Source organism: Tachysurus vachellii, chromosome 4 (assembly GCF_030014155.1).
Source record: "Tachysurus vachellii isolate PV-2020 chromosome 4, HZAU_Pvac_v1, whole genome shotgun sequence".
NCBI lineage: Eukaryota > Metazoa > Chordata > Actinopteri > Siluriformes > Bagridae > Tachysurus > Tachysurus vachellii.
This window is the reverse complement of record NC_083463.1, coordinates 6,699,474-6,720,956: the sequence shown is the minus strand read 5'-3', so window position 1 is coordinate 6,720,956 and position 21,483 is coordinate 6,699,474. Positions and strand designations below refer to the sequence as shown.

At 39.1% G+C, this 21,483-nt stretch overlaps 1 protein-coding gene across 4 annotated transcripts in view; it reads right to left on the bottom strand.

The window, feature by feature from the left end:
• Positions 1–19,280: 19,280 nt before the first annotated feature.
• The window catches only part of brinp3a.1 (bone morphogenetic protein/retinoic acid inducible neural-specific 3a, tandem duplicate 1), a 74,817-nt gene continuing 72,614 nt past the window's right edge, over positions 19,281–21,483 (bottom strand). For all 4 annotated transcript variants that reach the window (XM_060867058.1, XM_060867055.1, XM_060867056.1 and 1 more), the window contains one exon: positions 19,281–20,932. In XM_060867058.1, coding sequence (XP_060723041.1) covers positions 19,816–20,932 — 1,117 coding nt within the window. In that variant the 3' untranslated portion in view covers positions 19,281–19,815. The remainder of the gene's footprint in view (positions 20,933–21,483) is intronic.

Sequence of the window (21,483 nt, the reverse complement as noted above, 5' to 3'; positions counted from 1 at the left end):
TTTTTTTTTAAAAAAGATCCGTCTTTACATTTGAGTTTGCAATCCTGTACTGCTTAGTTATGATTATCTCACATAATCCTCCTCTCAGCAGTTCCCATTTTTACAGTTAATGTTGACCTGCTATTTCTTTGTTTCTGCTTTGTTGCCCTATTGTGTTAATGTGTTTTGTGCCAGCTTCAGTTGTGTTCAGCTTCATGAAGGTTTTACTCCTTCAGTGAAAAGATACCATCTACAGTATATGTGGTCTTTGAAGACAACAACCTCCTAATCAATACACCACTGTCAGAGTATTTATAATCACACCCTCCAGTGTCACCCAAATGAGGATGAGGTTCACTTTTGAGTCTGGTACCTCTCAAGGTTTCTTCCTCTTCCATCTAAAAGAGTTTATCAGTCACCTCAGGCTTGGTCATTGGGGATAAATACAAACACATTTAAATATCAGTCTAATATTAATCTTGAACTTTTGTACAGTATAATAAACTTACTCACCCAATCACTCACTCATTTTCTACCGCTTATCCAAACTACCTCGGGTCAAGGGGTGCCTATCTCAGGCGTCATCGGGCATCAAGGCAGGATACACCCTGGACGGAGTGCCAACCCATCACAGGGCACACACACACACTCTCATTCAGTCACACAATCACACACTATGGACAATTTACCAGAGATGACAATCAACCTACCATGCATGTCTTTGGACTGGGTGAGGAAACCGGAGTACCCGGAGGAAACCCCCTGAGGCACGGGGAGTACATGCAAACTCCACACACACAAGGTGGAGGCGGGAATCGAGCCCCGACCCTGGAGGTGTGAGGCGAACGTGCTAACCACTAAGCCACCGTGCCCCCTGTATAATAAACTTTTTGTTTTTTATTTTTATAGATCTATTAAGCTGCTTTGAGATGATGTATTGAATTGAATTGAATTGAATTTAGCACTTGATTAGTACGTACATTTATATCCCGTTTTGTATCATTTGCCATTTTTCTTTCTTTCTTTTTTCAAACCCCAGAAGTGTCAATTCTGAACATGTTTATTTAGATCATCACCTGAGACATTGAATGCATACAAAAATTAAGTTATTTATATTAAGGAAAGCGCACTGAGAAATGACTACATCCTGTTTTACATTGTGCAGCCGTATTTTAAGATTATTATTTAATGAGCCCATTAAAGGCTTGGTAGAATTCTGCGCTTTAATATGTTTTTCCTGTCAGATTATACAATCCTCTAATGATAGATCAGTAATTAAAGAACATTTCTACATCCTGGTTACATCATAATCAATACAATGCAGGCTCATGCAGCAAATAGGAAAGCTAAATGGGAATATTCTTCACACTGAGCCTGAGGTAATAAAAAACTTTTTTCTTTTCTTTATGATGTTGCATGTTTCATTTGCATTTCTCCATTGCCATGCTTAAAGCTGTCCCAGGAATTTTGTGTAATCCTGAGACATTTTACTATTGCTGGGGTTTAAATGAGCGTCATATTAGGTTTTAAAAGGAGATTTTAATGAGACATTTCTGAAGTTCCCCTACGCTGGTTTTAGTCTCAGTGGAACTACACTGTTTGGCAGTGAACATCACATTATGTGTCCTAGGACCAAAAATGTATTTATTTATTTATTTATTTAACGATGTGTTCATTTCTTCTGCATCAGAAACACAAGCCTAAAAATCTAAGAATGGAAAGCCAGCTTTAGAACTTAAAGCCTTAATGACTCTCACTCATTTTCTTCAATTATCTTGGGTCACGAGGAGCCTGTGCCTATCTCAGGCGTCATTGGGCATCAAGGCAGGGCCAACCCATCGCAGGGCACACACACACACTCTCATTCACTCATGCAATCACACACTATGGACAATTTTCCAGAGATGCCAATCAACCTACCATGCATGTCTTTGGACCGGGGGAGGAAACCGGAGTACCCGGAGGAAACCCCCCAGGCACGAGGAGAACATGCAAACTCCACACACACAAGGCGGAGGCGGGAATCAAACCCCCAACCCTGGAGGTGTGAGGCGAACATGCTAACCACTAAGCCACCGTGCCCCCATGACATAACTAATGCATGGCAATTACTGTGGACTGACAATCATCAGAATATCTTCTGAAAATTTCGAGGTGAACTCAAAGTTTCTGAAGTAAAAGTTTAATTAACTCTTTTTATCAGACTCCAAAAAAAATATGCTTGTTTTGCTTTGTCCATGTTGGGCGACTGTTTAATATGAAGCTCATTTGAAAGTCAGACACTCGGTTACAGATTTTATTATTTGTACATTTTCATAAGAATTTCTTTTATACCTAGAATATAGCAGCAATATGTTCATAGAGAATTCCAAAAAAAAACAATAAATTTACCCAAATGTTTGTATCTTGAAAGTAAACGGTGATAGCAGGCACGTTCAGAAGGAAACACACGTCTGACACTAAAAGCTGTCCTGACACGATTTATATCAGACTTTGGGTCATAAAATAATTCATTTGTTTATCCTGATTGATTTTTATTCCGCCGGTAAAACCGAATGAACCATTTGGAAATCACATGAATGTAAGAAGAGGATGAACTATTCTCAGGAAATAATGCATGCTTAAAAATTATGTTTTTGGCAATAAAATGCTCTTTTTATTTTGGCAATAACATACTGACACTTCTCTACTTCTGAATGATGTGAAAATGTAAGATGTGTTTATGTACTTGTTAATCATGTCTATGTCTTTCTGCAAAATCACACTGGTTAAAGGATCCAGATGAACAAATGCAGCAGTAAAAAATGCCTAAAGATGTCTAAAGCCATGGTAACTGAGTGTGATTTCTTTAGAAATTCAGTGTCATGCTTGGGCAAATTTGTTGTTAGATGCATAGCGGATTAACACTAATAAATTCAGTTTGTAATCAGTTATAGACTGTCAAAATGTCCACTGAGCCATCCAGTCCAATTTAAATCCAATTTTTCACTCCTGGGCTTGTATTCATATATATACAAGATTCTAATAATGATCTCAGAGAGCTCCTAATTTAGCTTAAAAATTTCTAACTAAGAAGCGATTCAGGACCAACCTCAGAGCAACTCTGAGCGGGGAAAATACAACAACTTTTATCTTAGAGAGGAGGCGGGGCTTTCCGTGTTGCTGGGTATGACACATTTTTTTAAAGAGTGATTGCTTGTGATAGCTAATTTTCTAATCACACTTTTTTTAGCATCATGTAGGGATTATGCTCAAGACCGATCATATTAGATTGTAGCATTTCAGCTCTGTTTTGGAGATGTTAATGTATATCTAAATGGCATTGTGGCAGAATATATATATATATATATATATATATATATATATATATATATATATATATATATATATATTCTGCCACAATATACTGTATATATACTGTATACTGTATACTGTATACAGTACTGTGCAAACATTTTAGGCAGGTGTGAAAAAATGCTGTAAACAAAGAATGCTTTCAAAAATGGAAGTGAAGTGTTAAACATTTATTTTAATAAATTAACAAAATGCAGTGAATGAACAAAAGAGAAATCTAAATCAAATCAATATTTGCTGTGACCTCCCTTTGCCTTCAAAACAGCAGCAATTCTTCTAGGTACACTCGCACACGGTTTTTGAAGGAACTCGGCTGGTAGGTTGTTCCAAACATCTTGGAGAACTAACCACAGATCTTCTGTGGATGTCGGCTTTCTCACATCCTTCTGTCTCTTCATGTAATCCCAGACACACTCGATGATGTTGAGATCAGGGCTCTGTGGGGGTCGTGCCATCACTTCATGCTGGTTTGAAGGCAAAAGGTAGTAACACCAAATATTGATTTGATTTAGATTTTTCTTTTGTTTGCTCACTTTGCATTTTGTAAATTGATGGAAAAAAACACTCATTATTTATATTTCTGAAAGCATTCTTTGTTTACAGCATTTTTTCACACCAATATATATATAAATATATATATATATATAGATACGATATATCTATATATCTATATATCTATATATAGATATATCGTATCTATAAAAAACGTTGTTTTTCAGGAAATAAAAAAACGCCGTACCTTATCTGCAGTGCACAGGGTTTAGTCCGCGTTGCAGTGGATTGTCTTGCGCTAAATTCCTGTCCTCAGACGAGCACCAGAACTAGCGGGGGTCAAGATTTATTTTTCTTTGAGCCCAGTGTTTTGAAGACATTTACCTCAGAAGACGTGTTGATTCGTTGCGACTCTTCTTGAGGAGAAATATGCCGTGAAGCTCTCCCGCGGAGTGAGGAAGAGGTGGACAGTTGAAGTGTCCAATGGAGTTATGAGATTTGCGCTCAAGCTATTTTCAAGACTTTAGATTGGTTAATAACTTGTAAAAATAACAGACCCACGTGGGGACTGACCAATAGCATCGATATGTGAAAAAATATGAAATTGACAAAATTTGGACATACGAGGTTTCCGCCCGACATGACGATATATAATACCATTATCACTATCATTATTAAGAGAAGAAAACAACAAGAGGACAAAAGTTATTCATAAAGCTTTTTAACCCTTAAAAGAGCTCATAAGGTCAAAAAGTCTTAGGAGTAAAGAGGAGGACTTTTAAGAGTTCCTTTAACAGGGGAGAAAATGTGAAGAAAATGCCGAAATTTCTAAGATGTTTCTTAGAATGTCATCAATAGGAGAATCTCTATACACTAAGAATGTTCATGAATACAACCCTGGAGTAAAAAAAAAAATATATATATATATATAGCTTGAGATGTATGCAAAAAGAGAAATAAACTTTGAGAAGGTTTTGTTTCCCAGACTGAAATTTTTGGTCTAGGAATTAATCCAGACCAAGGTGAAGGTAATGCATTGACTTTTTTGTACTTGGCTCTACCTATTATTATATATTCATGGAAATTTCCCATTTTAATTACCTCCTATTCTGAATAGAGCTGGCTGTGTGTTTTGGGCCAGTCTGTCAGAGAAAGGAGAAGACTCCTTTAATTGCTTTACAACTTTTAGCATCCATGCTGTTCTTGGAAATGCAAGCGAACTTATGCAAAGTTGAACCCATACATTAAAAAAAATCGAGGTTCTAACCTTGAGTAATTGCTGGTTATTATTCAAGTGAACAATTGAGATCTCCAAAGTCAGCTTTTCTTGCCATATGTTTCTAAAATAAAACTGGGAAATAAAAGGTTTCTCGACCATTAACACGGAGAGGACTAAATCAAATAAATAAATAAATATATAACAGAGCGAAGAATTCATGATGCCAGGAGGCTGGAAACAGATGGAGAATGACTGGGGTACAAATGATGTGCGGGATGAAGGCAATGAAAGCGAGTCCATGCAGTACTACAGCTCTTCAGGACAAGAAGATTATTTGATATAGGATGGTTGACATGGTGCAGCAGTCCAACAAATCTTACACACTAATCAATATAACACAGTACACTCTGTCACTTTATAGACTAATTATGATAAATGCGCAGAAGAGATAATTTAATGATCAGGATATTATATGTTATGGATAATGCATGCTCTGAAAAACTCCACCAGGACTTCAATTACAGAACTCTTCCTTCCAGTGTTCATCTCTTTAATAAAAGCTAAATCTCGAGCCCTCACATCGTTAAATATGTTGCATTAATACGTTGTCAGCACTGGCTGGATCCATATATTTCCTGATCCAAATGGAAATGATAAGTGCTGATTGAAACATTGACTGCTTCCAAGAGGGTTGCACTGGAACTTGGCCCACAAAATCATTACTTTTTTATGGAGCCCTTTTCACTATTACATGCACTGGATGTTAATATAACTTTGGGTGCTTGGATTCCTGTACTCTATTAATTTGGTTTTATTGCCACTAAATTAGGTTCACTTGCCCCCTCTGGCAGAAGACGCTAATGTGCATAAATATAATTCATGCACCTAAACATTTGCACCACAAATATTCAGCTCACACAAATGTCAATTAGTTGCTACATGTACTACACTCGGGCTTCCATAAAACACCCGCACTTTGCCTATTTATATTTAGGAATAGGTAATGCGAGCTGAAAAAACGTCTGGCGGCACTGCAGGGGCACCTTGTACTCAAAACTGTAAAAGTTACGCAGTGAACAATTTCCTTGGAGAATTGTGTTTTCTTAATAATGTCACCTTGCCTTACTAAGGTAAAAAAAAAAAAAAAATGCAGGAGCAATTTCACTTTCATCCATTAACAATATCTTTCTGTGCTGTTATTATAGCTCAGTGGGTGCATATTTTATGTCGAAGGGGTCGAAGCAATGATGAGAAGACATCACTTTAGTAGAGTTCCTGATTGCATTTGTGTAGTGAACTATGAAGAACACGGCCAAAAATATGGTGTACAACCTGTTTTTTTTTTTGTTGATGGTTTTTTTTTGCCTTTAATTTTTTTTTTTTAAGAAATGCTTGCACTTGAAAGACGAAAGAGAAACGTCACCACACGCATTAGTGCCTTTAATGATCATGGTTAAGAGCGTACTTAGATTGCATAGTGCATCTGCACCATTTCTAGCTCATTGTTTATATTTTGCCCGAAATGGGCTGTAACACATGAGAGCCAGAGGCAGAAGGGTATAATTGGAGAATCAGCTTAATTAGTTTGTTGGAAGAACTGGCGGCATAAAGCATAGCAGGAGCGAAGGTTAGAAAAGACAGATTTTTAATGTAGACTGCCACTAGCTGTATGTATTTCTTAGAAATACAAATTCTGAAAATGAGGATTAAAAATCAATGAAATTAATATATTTAAGTATTTTTTAAAGTGAACAAGTGCATAAACTGGGGGGGCACAGTGGCTTAGTGGTTAGCACGTTCGCCTCACACCTCCAGGGTTGGGGGGTCGATTCCCGCCTCCGCCTTGTGTGTGTGGAGTTTGCATGTTCTCCCCGTGCCTCGGGGGTTTCCTCCAGGTACTCCGGTTTCCTCCCCCGGTCCAAAGACATGCATGGTAGGTTGATTGGCATCTCTGGAAAATTGTCCGTATTGTGTGAGTGAATGAGAGTGTGTATGTGCCCTGTGATGTGGCACTCCGTCCAGGGTGTACCCTGCCTTGATGCCCGATGACACCTGAGATAGGCACAGGCTCCCCGTGACCCGAGGTAGTTCGGATAAGCGGTAGAAAATGAATGAATGAATGAATGAATGAAGTACTTAAACTTGGTATTCTGTTCTGTAACTGTATTCATTCATTCATTCGTTCATACATTTATTCATTATTTTTTATTTACGTATAACTTTATTTACGTATAACAATTTATTGAAATTTTCACCCGCCAATCCCAGACATCCCCCAATTTTTCTTCTCTTTTACATCTCCAAACAAAAATAACCTTGTTGTTTCTCCAGTGCCTATTTCCTTCATCAGTAGCTGGTGGGACGTTTATCATTATGATACTTTTATTGACTTAACGACAGCTAATTACACAAAGCAATAAGGAAATCAGGTATATGCTCAAATCAGCATTAATCTACGCTCAGGCATAAGTCCTTGTCAATACATGCAAAGCTTTTTCCAATATAGTCATGAGTGTGCTCCAGGGTGTGCTGTAAAAAGCAGAACAAGTGACAGCGGAGGCTGAAGCTTGCAGAGAGTATTGTCTTGTCAATTGCAAGCTGAAGTGAGAAGAGTTTTGAAGGAGTCATGCAGAGATGATCGCACAGACGTGAGTTATTAAGACATCAACTTCCTTTTTTTTTTTAATGATTGAAACAGAACATACCAAAAGAATACATATTAAAGATTACTTACATAAAAGTAAGTATTAAACCTCCTGAATTTAGAGAAAGCAGGGGGCACGGTGGCTTAGTGGTTAGCACATTCGCCTCACACCTCCAGGGTTGGGGGTTCGATTCCCGCCTCCGCCTTGTGTGTGTGAAGTTTGCATGTTCTCCCCGTGCCTCAGGGGTTTCCTCCAGGTACTCCGGTTTCCTCCCCCGGTCCAAAGACATGCATGGTAGGTTGATTGGCGTCTCTGGAAAATTGTCCATAGTGAGTGAATGAGTGTGTGTGTGTGCCCTGCGATGGGTTGGCACTCCGTCCAGGGTGTATCCTGCCTTGATGCCCGATGACACCTGAGATGACCTGAGGTAGTTCGGATAAGCGGTAGTAAATGAGTGAGAGTGAGTGAGTGAGGTTCTACTAACTTTATGCCATGTTTGTTTGTAATTAATGTCACATTGTAAGAAAGACTGATTAACAACTTCGGAAATCCATCCGTTACTTAGTTACTTTAAAGTTTAGGAAGTTCACAATGCATCATTGGATATAACAGAAACTAAAGGCTCGAACGAACACACTTCAAATCAGAAAAATGAACAGACCAGGGTGTATCCTGCCTTGATGCCCGATGACGCCTGAGATAGGCACAGGCTCCCCGTGACCTGAGGTAGCTCGGATAAGCGGTAGAAAATGAGTGAGTGAGAGAATTTAGAGAAAGCCTGAACTTCAGTCTGAAATGTCACAACTTTTTTCTTTTCTAGAAAACCGCTGTAGGATAAAAGCGTTCCTAATAATCTTTCCTGTCTGTCTGCCTGTCTCTCTGTCTGTCTCTCTCTCTCTTTGTCAAGGTATACATGTACCCCTGCTGCCTGATGTGATGCTGCTGTCTGATCCTGCCACATTTCTACTGCTGTGACTCCTCTCGCCCTCTGGATCTGCCTGATTCATCCTGATACTTTACTTCCACTCGGAGCTTTCCACCCTGCTGATTCATCTTCTGCTGTTGTGCATGGCCTCACATGGATAGCACGGAAGATTTGCTTCCCAAGAATAGTTTACGCCCAAAACTCACCTTATCGTCAGAGGATTATTTCACTTGCACAAAACTGTACCTTTTTTTAAACACTGTATTGGTGAAATAATAGTATTTAAGCAGTATAATTGAAATCTAATTATCTTTTGAATGTAAAAAAGCACCTTTCTAGGTATTACATACTCAAGGTACAAAACTTGTACTCCTCTATTATTCCAACAAGGAATGAGAGAGTAGAGAGTAGACAACTTTTCAGTTAGTTAGTTAGTTCAATTTACAGTTTAATTAATCATTTAGTTAAAGGTAGAGTCTCCGATTTTTGAGAAATGCTTCAGAAAAATTAGTCGGGTCAAAAACAAAACAAAAATCTGTAGCCAATGAGCAGAAAGGGGCGGGTCTTGTCAATATGGGTGGAGAGAGTGTTCAGTGCGCATGTGTGACATTAGCAGAAAGCGGTTTTAACATTGACATGGAGGATAAAAACAAAGAAAGAAAGCGAAGAAAGGCTTACAATAAGGCAAGAAGTAGGACGTGTTAATATAGGATCAGCTTTCCAGCTCTGGAGAGAACTGAAGGAGCAGGAAGTTGGCACATATTCACAGGTTGGAGTTTCCCGAGTCAATAACTCCTGAGCTAAACGCTGTTACTACACAAATAACACCTCTTTTCTATCGTAGTAATGTAGAGACGCAGCTACAACCGTGTTTTGTGTAGTAACAGCGTTTAGCTCAGGAGTTATTGACTCGGGAAACTCCAATCTGTGAATATGTGACCAACTTTACTTAAGACGCCGAGGCGCTTTTTTCCTTCTCGATAGGTGAGTAACGTTGGTTTTGCTTTGTTACACAGAACTAATATATGCCTTTGTCCTTTACATGATTATGCTTGTGTGTCATTTTTGCTTGTTTGTTTATCTGCAATCGTATTGTTCTTCCCTTCAGCTATGATAAAGACACATTTCTTTCCATTATTTGCCTGGGTTACGTATGTATGTGTGGGCGGAGCTATCAATACAGGGGTGGGACCCATTTGGGTTAGGGGCGTGTTTGTTTTGGTGATTTTATATGTCAACATTGGCTTTCAAATAACGGAGACCCTACCTTTAATGTTCAGTAAGTGTCATGTACACCGGATATATGAAATCAATGCAATTCTCTTCAAATTGAAGGTTTTTGTAATGTAAAAAAATTAAACCAAGATGAATCATATCAAAACTATTTCCATCTTTAATGTGATACAGCAGCTGATAAAATTCAGGCAAAAAAATAAATAAATAAAACAAATAGAAAGACAATATAGGGAAAGTTGGAAAAGAACAATGATCTGGTTTCAGAAGTGTGCAAAAATAATTAGCATACATAAGTCATCACTGAAATGATTCTGATTCCAAGTTTGGAATCCATCTGTTTATGTAGGATTTTAATGACATCGTATTGGTTTCTTCTGGCTTCTGTTGCCGTGGTCTACAAAAAACATGAAGCATGTGCACTTCGAGTTGCTATAAAGCTAATTGTCAATAAGTGCAAAACTGGGCATCGCTATGACGTTACCAAGAATAGGATAGCTCTTCAAATTTGACGAAAAGGACTGAGTATTAATCAGGGAGGATGCCAAGAGACAGATGGCAACGTTAAAGGGACTGCAGGCATGCCTGGCAAGTACTGGTCATGCTGCCTGTTACAGTCTCGTGTTCTTCACAAGTCTGGGCCTTGGAGCATGGTGTCTAGATGGAAGCAAATCAAAAAAAAAAAGGATTTGGGTTAGGGTGAAGGGTGAAGCATGGTGGGGTGAAGCATGGTGGGGTGAAGCATGGTGGGGTGAAGCATGGTGGTGGCAGTACCATGATTTGGTTCAGCTTCTCTTCACCTGGGCCTGGGGCTCTAGTTAAGGTAATCATGGATATCTCTAAATATCAACCTATTTTGAGTCAAGAAATGCAGACCTCAGACACACAGATAAAAAAAATCAATTCAAAAAAGAAAATAAATCTTTGAAATGAATCAGTCAAAGATCCAAATCATATCAAAAATCTGTGCAAGCTTTCATCCATACTGACGTACTTTTGCACTGGGAAACTTTGGGTTTCATGTTCAATTCATCTGTTCATAAAACTTTAAAATCATGATGTAGCCAAGCTGCAAAGGCTGACTTTTTTTTTTATTTTATATATATATATATATATATATATATATATATATATATATATATATATATATATATATATATATTTTATTATGTACCAATTTTGATTAGCTGTTGAGGAGATTTCAGATTTCAAGGTGACTCCAATGTGAATTTCTGAGCTCTATTTTCAGATGTCTGAAAATCTGTAACTTAAAAGGTTCAGATGCCATTTTTGAAAGACAAGATTAGTGTTAGCTCTGAGGATTACGTTCTACCAGTAACCTTGAAAAAAAAATGTTTATGTATTCAAGTCCTGGCAAAATTCCATATTGTTTAATATACCATGGTCCAAAAAATGTCCAGAAAATTCACTCACTCTCACTCACTCTCTCTCACTCTCATTTTCTACCGCTTATCCGAACTACCTCGGGTCACGGGGAGCCTGTGCCTATCTCAGGCGTCATCGGGCATCAAGGCAGGATACACCCTGGACGGAGTGCCAACCTATCGCAGGGCACACACACACACACTCTCATTCACTCATGCAATCACACACTACGGACAATTTTCCAGAGATGCCAATCAACCTACCATGCATGTCTTTGGACCGGGGGAGGAAACCGGAGTACCCGGAGGAAACCCCCGAGGCACGGGGAGAACATGCAAACTCCACACACACAAGGAGGAGGCGGGAATCGAACCCCCAACCCTGGAGGTGTGAGGCATACGTGCTAACCACTAAGCCACCGTGCCCCCCTATCCAGACAATTGAAACAGATAAATAAAAACAAGAGAAAAAGAGAAAAAAAAAATATTTCCAGCATTTCTGCATTCATATTGATTATTTATTTATTAATATATATTTTCACATTTTTTTGTAGCAATATATTATGAACGATAAAAATTGTAATGTTTATAAAAGATGACAGTAGTTTTAAGGTCAGTAAGCCTACACTTTACTAGGATACTAGAACCATTCCAGCAATTGAATTAATCAGTCATAAAGGACTATTTACATGCTGTATAATATTATAATATAACTGATAGCTTTATTATTCCATGTAACATTGTGTTAAATCCTATCAACGCCCTGTGGGATGACTTGAGGGCTGTGCACAGGTTCTCGCCTCACAGTTTGATCTATCTGGTGAATTTTTGCATGAAAGTGTGGAATAAAATGACCAAATCAAGATGTGATCAATTTTGTAGATGTGTTATGGCTGTGTTACAACTAAAAGGTGCTTTCACACAGAATTAATTAAAGAGATGTCACTCTTAGCAAGCAGAATTTTTGTTAGATTACTTTTCTGAATGTTTACTTGAATTCTGTTAGTTACTAAATCACATTAAAAGTGGAAAAATCTCAGTTTTGTTTTTTTTTCTTCTGTGGTTTAAAAAGATTCATTTGGTTTATCTTCATATTTTTGTAACTTTATCAAGCCCTCTTATGGATCTTCGACCTTAATTTTTGTCTGTTCTGCCTACGGATTATTCCCTCCTTTATCCGCCATCTGGCAGAAAGTACCAGGGCATCCGTACCGCCACCACTAGTCCCAGCAACAGCTTTTACCCCGAGGCAGTCAGATTACTCAACCCCCTTGCAGCCTCTATAACGGTCACCTGGATTACTCTCAGTAACACTGCACACCTGCACAAAGCCTATTTTTATTTATTTTTTTATTTATGTAATTTTTGATTTTTTTTTGCTGTCAATGTTACTGCTACTTTTATTCATGACACAATAGTTTAGAGCCCAGCTTTTGTCATTTACATTATTTAGCAGATGTCCTTATCCACAGCAACTTACATTTTTTATCTCATTTTTGTACAACTGAGCAATTCAGGGTTAAGGGCCTTGCTCAGGGGCCCAGCAGTGGCAGCTTGGTGGATGTAGGAATCGAACTCACAACCTTCTGATTGGTATCCCAACACCTTAACCACTAGGCTACTACATCACACAACTCTATTCTTTTGTCTTGTGTGTTCATTGTTCTGTATGCTAATTGTTCTAGTCATAGTTGCGTAGTCTTGTTCACTGTACTGTTATAGTCAGTTTAATTGGGTTTATATGGTCATTCCTTTGTATACCTTGTATACTGTACACTGGAAATACTGTAAATGTCCTTCAGGCTCGAGGTTCAACACATTGCAACATACAAAACTGAATAAAGTACAAATATACAACATTGTGCGACACAAACAGGACACAACATACCACTGGACCATATGCGATAAACAATAACACATAGAACATGGACTGTAACAGTGGACAGAGACTGTTTTACTTGGTTGGTGGAGTTTTGGGGTTTGGGGTCGTTCCTTTTCTGTGCTTCATACAGTTTGTAGAAATCGTTCAAAGCATCTGAAGGTGAGGCTTCACCATCACATCTATAGCTTTATAATATGTGAAGTCCTGAATGCTTTACCACAAACATTGTGTGTCCTTGGTGTTTAGGAAGTGACCATGGATTCTTTCAGCATAGTTGTGCATCATCTCTCTGATAGCTCGGCACAGATTATCCCTCGCTGTGCGTCGGACTGCCTTGTCATCAGACCTGAAGGCAGTGTCTCGGGGTATCAGTAGCACACACACCTCTGCAGTCATCCATGGTTTGTAGTTTGAATGTACTGTATAGGGACGGTCTTTGACGTAGTCACATGATGCACTTTATTCCTCTAAATTGTCACTCATGCAGTTTCTTCCTTCAGATTATTATATTGCACCATGTTACTGGAGAAACCTTTTCAAATTAAAATTTTATTTGTATAGTGGTTTTAACAATGGACATTATCTCAAAGCAGCTTTACAGAACATAAGAAATATACTACAAAAAGATTAATATTATAAAAAAGTTCAAGATTAGTATTAAACTTATATTTAAACGTGTTTGTATGTATCCCTAATGAACAAGCCTGAGGTGACTGAGGCGACTGTGGTGAGGAAAAACTCCCTTAGATGGAAGAGGGAGAAACCTTGAGAGGAACCAGACTCAAAAGTGAACCTCATCCTCATTTGAATGAAACTGGAGGGTGTGATTATATACTGTTATACATTTACATTTAGATCATTTGGCAGACTCCCTTATCCAGAGCGACGTACAAAAGTGCTTAAGTCTCTATCACTGGATACATTAACTCTGGTTCACTAGGTTACATACTTAAGATACCATGAGTCTAAAACGTTAATGAGAAACGTTGACTTCACAGTTGAAGTGTTTCATGAATAAGTAGGTCTTCAACCGTTGTTAGATGATAGCCAGTGACTCAGCTGTCCGGACCCCTTTGGGGAAGTTCATTCTACCACCTTGGTGCCAGAACAGAAAAGAATCTTTTTGTATACTTACCTCTTACCCTGAGCGATGGTGGGACCAGTGGAGCAGTGCTGGTAGATCTGAGGGTGCGAGGTGCAGTGCGAGGAGTGATGAGGTCTTTGAGGTAAGAGAGAGCTGGTCTATTTCTGGCTTTGTAGGCAATCATCAATGTTTTGAATCTGATGCGTGCAGCTACCGGAAGCCAGTGCGGGGATCACCATGAATATCCAAAATCTTGATGAAGCGGAATCCAAGTGGAGCTGGTGCATCTCTTGATGCCTCAGGATCATCACAGGGTTTGGGCTCTTCTCACTAAAGCTTTGAAATCTTCATGGAGCTGTTCATAATATTAACCATCACTAGATAATGTGCATTTGATCAGAGCTAATTTCAGCCCAATGTATACAAACTGTATAGAAAAATGACAATAAAAACTCGACTCGACGTACATTTTGGACTGTGTATGTTAGATCTGTAGTCGACAGCACTTATTTGTACTCGATATGAGTCGACAGCACTTATTTGTACTCAATATGCTTTTGACTGAACAGAATGAAAAAAGAAAACCAAGCAGCATCGACTGTACAAGAAAAAAAATGCTTTTTCACAGTGACTGGCACACCACCAGCAGCCCTGATGGTAAACACCATGCTTTCTGAAGTTGTTTATTGGATTCTAATATCCTGTGGCATATTTTTTTGGTTCTCTCTTCCATATCAAAGTAGTTTTACACTGGGAAAATTTGGGTAAATGTGCATGGGGTTTCATGTTCAATTCATGTAAAACTTTTTAACCGGTACCAATTTTTGCTTAGATGTTGAGGGGATTTCAGATTTCAAGGTGAATCCAGTGTGAATTTGTGAGCTCTACTTTCAGATGTCTGAAATGTTGTAACATAAAAGGTTCATTTTTTAAAAGGACAAGTTAAGTGTTTCGACAGAAGACGTCTTAGCTTTGAGGATTACATTCTTCCAGTAACCTTGAGAATTATTGGCACCATTCCTGAACAAAAATTAAAATGTAAAACCTTTTTTATAACATGCTCATGTATTCATGTCCTGGCAAAATTTCAACTGGTTCATTTTTTTTTAAAAACTTTTTGGGAAATCAGACATGGTCAAAGAGAAGTTGGTGGAGATTGAAGTAAAAAATAAATAAATAAATGCTATGAGGGGGGCACGGTGGCTTAGTGGTTAGCACATTCGCCTCACACCTCCAGGGTCGGGGGTTCGATTCCCGCATCCTCCTTGTGTGTGTGGAGTTTGCATGTTCTCATCGTGCCTCGGGGGTTTCCTCCGGGTACTCCGGTTTCCTCCCCCGGTCCAAAGACATGCATGGTAGGTTGATTGGCATCTCTGGAAAATTGTCCGTAGTGTGTGATTGCGTGAGTGAATGAGAGTGTGTGTGTGTGTGCCCTGCGATGGGTTGGCACTCCGTCCAGGGTGTATCCTGCCTTGATGCCCGATGACGCCTGAGATAGGCACAGGCTCCCCGTGACCCGAGGTAGGTCGGATAAGCGGTAGAAGATGAATGAATGAATAAATGCTATGAATTAACATTATGCCGGTTCTCTTCAAGGATGACAATACGTTTAAGGTCAGTAAACCTATTCTTAGGTCTATTCCATCAATTTAACGGATCACCGATAAAGGATTATTCTGCACATTACTATGTATATTATTCCTTGTAAAAGTTCTACGCTTGTCACATCTTGTTAAAATGTAATATATTAGAGAGTAGGTACCTGTCTTGACCATTTGTAGTTCAAATTAGTGAAGTAAAAGGGTGAAGGACCTCCTGGAATACATACCTATTTTAGTAAAGATCTCTAGTGCTAAATTAAAATGAAATAACTCCTAAAGCACCGCTTTAATATTTCCAGTGTCCGGCTAGACTCGTATGAAGACTGTTTGTGGTGATTAAACACTAGATATTGCTGTGTGCGTCCCCGCACACACACATCCCAGCTGTGAGATATCTTCCAACCTCCAGTTATAATGAACTTGCAACTATAGTGAGAGAAATATGTGAGCTGATAGGATTTGATTCTTCGCATGTCTCTCTTGCTAGGCAATCATCTATCAGTGTAAATGTTGGAGACAGACTGGGATGGGGACAGGTTACTCTCTTTATCAATGCAAAGTGGATTTCTGTCCACCTGGCTGACCTATGCAGAAAGCAATTTGGTCGTTGTGCATTGGCAGTGGACTAATACTCAGCTCAGATACAAATGGCCATTACATAGTACATCAAATAATGATATACTCTCTCACCGTTCATCTCTCTTTATAAATTGGCATCGAATTAAATAAATACCTGATTTTCATTTATTTATTTTTTCTTCATTCTTCCTGCACATTTTACGTAATGTTGAGAAAGCAGCAATTAAAACATTAACACTATCAGATGATAAAATGCCAGCTTGTCTTGCCTTAAGGGAACATACATTGGTTTACTTTACTAAGTTAGCTGGATTTCTGCCAATATGCAGCTCTGAGGCTGGAGCGATGTCTGAATTCCCTGGGAGCCAAAGACAGGCACCAGCTATGTGTTTATTGTCTTGGCCATCTTAAGTACACAATGTCTAGCTCAGACATTTCCTGTTTTAACTGCACAGCATTCCCTGGTGTGCCCTTTACACTCCCTATGGTACTATTTAGGCCATACAGCAGCCTCAGTCCAACTGTTCACCTGCTATGGAACAGAGTTTTACCCAGTGGGTGATGGTTTTATCACCATGGCTTGTAGGTGGGCTGAACACCAAGCTCATACTATGGCATTCCACTATAAAATGAGTCTCTTGTCCTCTTTTGCAATACTTAAAAGTTATGAGACTTCAGGAAATCTGTGCTGCTGCAACCTGGGGTCACTGTGAACATTCTACTACAAGGTTCTATTGCAATGTTCTTTAATGTTCAGGTTTAAAATCAACCCAGCTATTGATGATCTCAATGGTGTCCTAAGGTATAGATAGATAAAGTAGGACATTTAAGCATCCAGTAGCAGCCCAGAATGCCAGTTCCATACATTGGGCCTGTCCTAGTTATTGCTTGGAATTTGAAATATGGACTACTGAATAGAATTTTCAGTATCACCAAGCTGCCATTGTTGGGCTCTGAGCAAGACCCTTAATCCATATCTGCTCGAGACTGTTTTAAGTTACTTCGGCTAAAAGAGGAAGCTTGTTAGGAAGTTGAGGTTATTGTGCAATTTAAGACATTATACACCGTCCCTGCAGCAGGGAGGGTTAACGGCCTTGCTCAAGGGCCCAAGAGAAAAGTGTCTGCCAGGCAATTAAAATGTACCTATTGTTCATTCAAGTGTTCATTCATCTTCTACCGCTTAACCTGTGCCTATCTCAGGTGTCATCAGGCATCAAGGCAGGATACACCCTGGACAGAGTGCCAACCCATCGCAGGGCACACATACACACACACACACTCTCATTCACTCATGCAATCACACACTACGGACAATTTCTCCAGAGATGCCAATCAACTGGAACCCCCAACCCTGGAGGTGTGAGGCGAACGTGCTAACCACTAAGCCACCGTGCCCCCTGGTGGAAGTGTTAACATTTTTTAATTAGAATTTTGGTCATTTTGTTGACACTTGTTTTGTTGCATTTGTGACAGTATAGAGCTGAGCCTAAGGTTTGATTACCTTCAGTAATCCTCTAACTGCAGCTTGGTGCTTTTGGGGCTCTGAACTCTGACTAACATTTTGATCAGAATTGATCAGAGCTACCATTCCCATTATTGAAATACAGTATGTAGTCATATACTGTACATAGCTGTAATTTTAACTTTTCAAAATAAAGGTGCCAGGAAGAACCAAAACAGGGTTTTCAGAGTGATTCCACAGTAGAACAAATTGCTATTTTTTGTTCCTTTTTCTTATAAAGAATATTCTTTATAGTCGACAGGAGGAACCTGTTTTCTCTACAAAGAACCTTTTATGCAATGAAAAGGTTCCATGTATGTTAAATGTTCTTCCTAGTACCATACAGCCTGACAAACAACCAGTTAAGAACCTTAATGTTTAAAAGTGTACTGTATGAACCCCAGAAATCCATCAGGGTTGCTTGTCCTTCAGAACCAGTAACTACCCCAGGAGAAACTGGAAAGACGTTTGGATGAAGGTGGCGTTCATTGCAGATACTGTTCCATATGACTTTGCTGGAGGGTCTTAGAATACAGGCTGAAATGATGTGAAGTCTCATCATCTCTGGGGTTTGCATTCACAGTTAGGGTTAGGGTTAGACGGTGGTTGGACATTCATACTGTATGCAACTAACGCTTTTTCATTGAGATTAAATAACTTCCACTGGAAGCTCATTATTAAATATATACATATATATATATATATATATTTTTTACAGAATTTCCCCTGATGCTGTATAGCACCATGGTTATGCAAAATCAACTCTCATCTATTAACCTAAATTAACCTTTAGTAACTATTGAAAAGTCCGTTCCCTTAAGAAGTCTCTTTCACGCCCAAAGACGTCTATGTAGAGAAGTCAAGGTTCAATGAGATTCACTGCTTAGATGAGATTGAACCAGAGAGTATTTTAGACGAACAAAGGGTCTTGTTGAACTCCAGGGTTTACCCTGGCTTCTATTATTTTAATTTCCAGCATGTGCCAAGCATCTGTACCAGAAGAACTGATGAATTGTTATGTCAATAAAAAAATTCTCTAGCTTGCGATCCGAAGCCATAACTTTTACACTTTAATCACTACAAGCAGAGAGAATGTGATTCTATAGTGACAGCTGATTTATATAATCAGATCATTGTGGAAATCATATGGATGACACTAAACTGAGATCGAATAGAGTCTGTTAACTTATAAAACACAGAAAATCACAACAGATAAATGTGGAAAGGCTGTTGAAGTATTCGACCTTATTCGCGGCATTAACAAACTCTGAAAATTCAAACCCAATTATCAGAGATGGCGCATAAAAATTTCATTTATTTAGTGTATTAACAAACCCATGTTCTGTACATTTTTATTGTCATTACCTCTGTAATATTTCACAAATAATATGTTTATAAATATAAAAGCACATAGAACATATAGTTAGGACATATGTCTTTTAAACAAAATTATTCCTATAGTTATAATGCATTTGTACAAATATCTGAGAAATATTTTTACCATCAAACTCAACTGCTGCTGAAGCAGATACAGTAATATGCGAGTGTTACAGGGCTGACAGATAGAGCTGTACAGATGAAGAGGTCTGGATTTGTCCCAGAATGATGGTCAGATTACACTAATTTACATGAGTACTGTCTGTTATGCACAAGTGATGAAATCAAAACTGTCGAAACTGTGAAGCGAAAGCTAAACTGCAGCGATCTACATTTAGTCTACTCTATTATAATAATTATCAGTATGGAAATTAAATTCAAGTACATTACTACTGAAATACCATAAACCTCGAATGTAGTTTAAACATGAAAAAGCAATGCATGGACTTCGGTCGTCCAATTAATGTTCCTGAAGTTAGAAAAAAAAAAGTATGATTTAAATTCTTTAAAGCATGATCTGGTTTATGCTTTAGTGTTAGGAACAGAGTAAAATGTCTGATTAGCTACATAGTTTAGTAGTTTCATACTCCATTGAGTTGGGCTGCTTTGCACTGAAGGCCTGTAAAGCAGCCTGAATTCGAACCACGTCATTAGTGGAGAGTTTTAGGCGATGGCGCAGTAAGCAGGAGAAGAGGTCCAGAGGCTGCTGGCCTGGTGGAGACAGTCGGTTAACACGATCTCGTATCTCTAGCAGCTGCAGCAGGGCTGAATCTCGGGATCCCTGTGTGTACGGATAGTCCAGCTGCAGGATCAAGTCCTGGATTGCTTCAGGATCAAAATGCATGCTGTAACCGAACAGCTGCATGCTGTTGATTTTCATATAACCCAGATTCCGTGACGAGTCCATGTATTCCAGTGGCTCATAAAAGATTGTGCCGTTTCCATGGGCCGACGGGGTTCTGACGCGACTCCTCAGGTATATGTGTACAGTTTCGAAAAATGTCTTCCACTTGTTCCCCAGAGTGAGCGTCCAGTTATAACAGTCAAGAGGAATATCTAACTTGGTCCTCTCCCAGTCAGGGTAATTGTTCTGGTCTATGGGCATGATCCAGCTCTCTGAGTGACTCCCTCCAAACGGGTTGATGTAGATAGACAACACGGGTTCCAAGGTGCTGTTCTTAGTAAGGCAGATCTGAAGGGAAATCCCAAGGAGCATGTGCACATGACTGGACTTAAACTTGTTGCTTTTCAGCGTCAGGAGCATCCTCTTCCTCCAAGAAGGGTCAAACCAGTTGTTAAGCCTCACGTCATTGCTAATGAACATGGCGTGGATGCTGATTCGGCCGTCACGTTTCTGAAGAAGATATCGCAACTCGAGGTCCTGGAGATCTGTCTCAAAACCTATGTAGTTATCGGTGGAGTCCGGGATGACGTTTCTGCACAGTCCTTGGCTCAGGGTATACCCTGGGTTACAGCTGGCACACCGTGATCGGTTCTCATAGGAGCAGGAAGAACAAAGATGCCCCTCACCCACCATGCATGGAATGATACCCTGACAGGACAGGGTCTCATGCTGACAAAAGCAAGCCCTCCTTTCTTCCATATATGTGCCAAGCTGATTATTTTCGCCGCAGTACATAAGGGAAAGGACGTAGTTCAGCCAGTAATTGTAAGATCTGTGTGGAGAGAGGAAAATAACTTTAAAAAAGTGCTATATTTCTTACATTAAAACCTGGATGAATATGACACGCGAATACTATTGACGTGATCTCACACACCATCCAATTAATACAATTGAAATCATTTCATGCATTATTTACAAAATGCATAACTGCCCTCCTTAATAAGCATAATCATAAATATTCATCATCAAATGTGCTAACCGGACATGCTCAGCATAATATTTTCCATGCTGTGATATAAATAACAGCTGATCATCTCCTCACAAACTCCAACTCAACCATCAACACCCTTATTTTTTTTTTTTCTCTCACTGAACTGCAACCACACGTGAAAAGAGATCTTGGTATGTAGACAGTGCTCTAATGGGAACGCTTATAGTTCTTCAGGGCATTGAACAGGAAAATCAGAAATGGTGGTCAGTGTGCTCACAGCACATATATATCGCTGACTCCTTCTATTCTGTGGATGTACTGCTGAATTGAATACATAAATCATTTGGTTTAGCCATTCTTGAATTCAATTATCTAGTGAACACTAATATTTC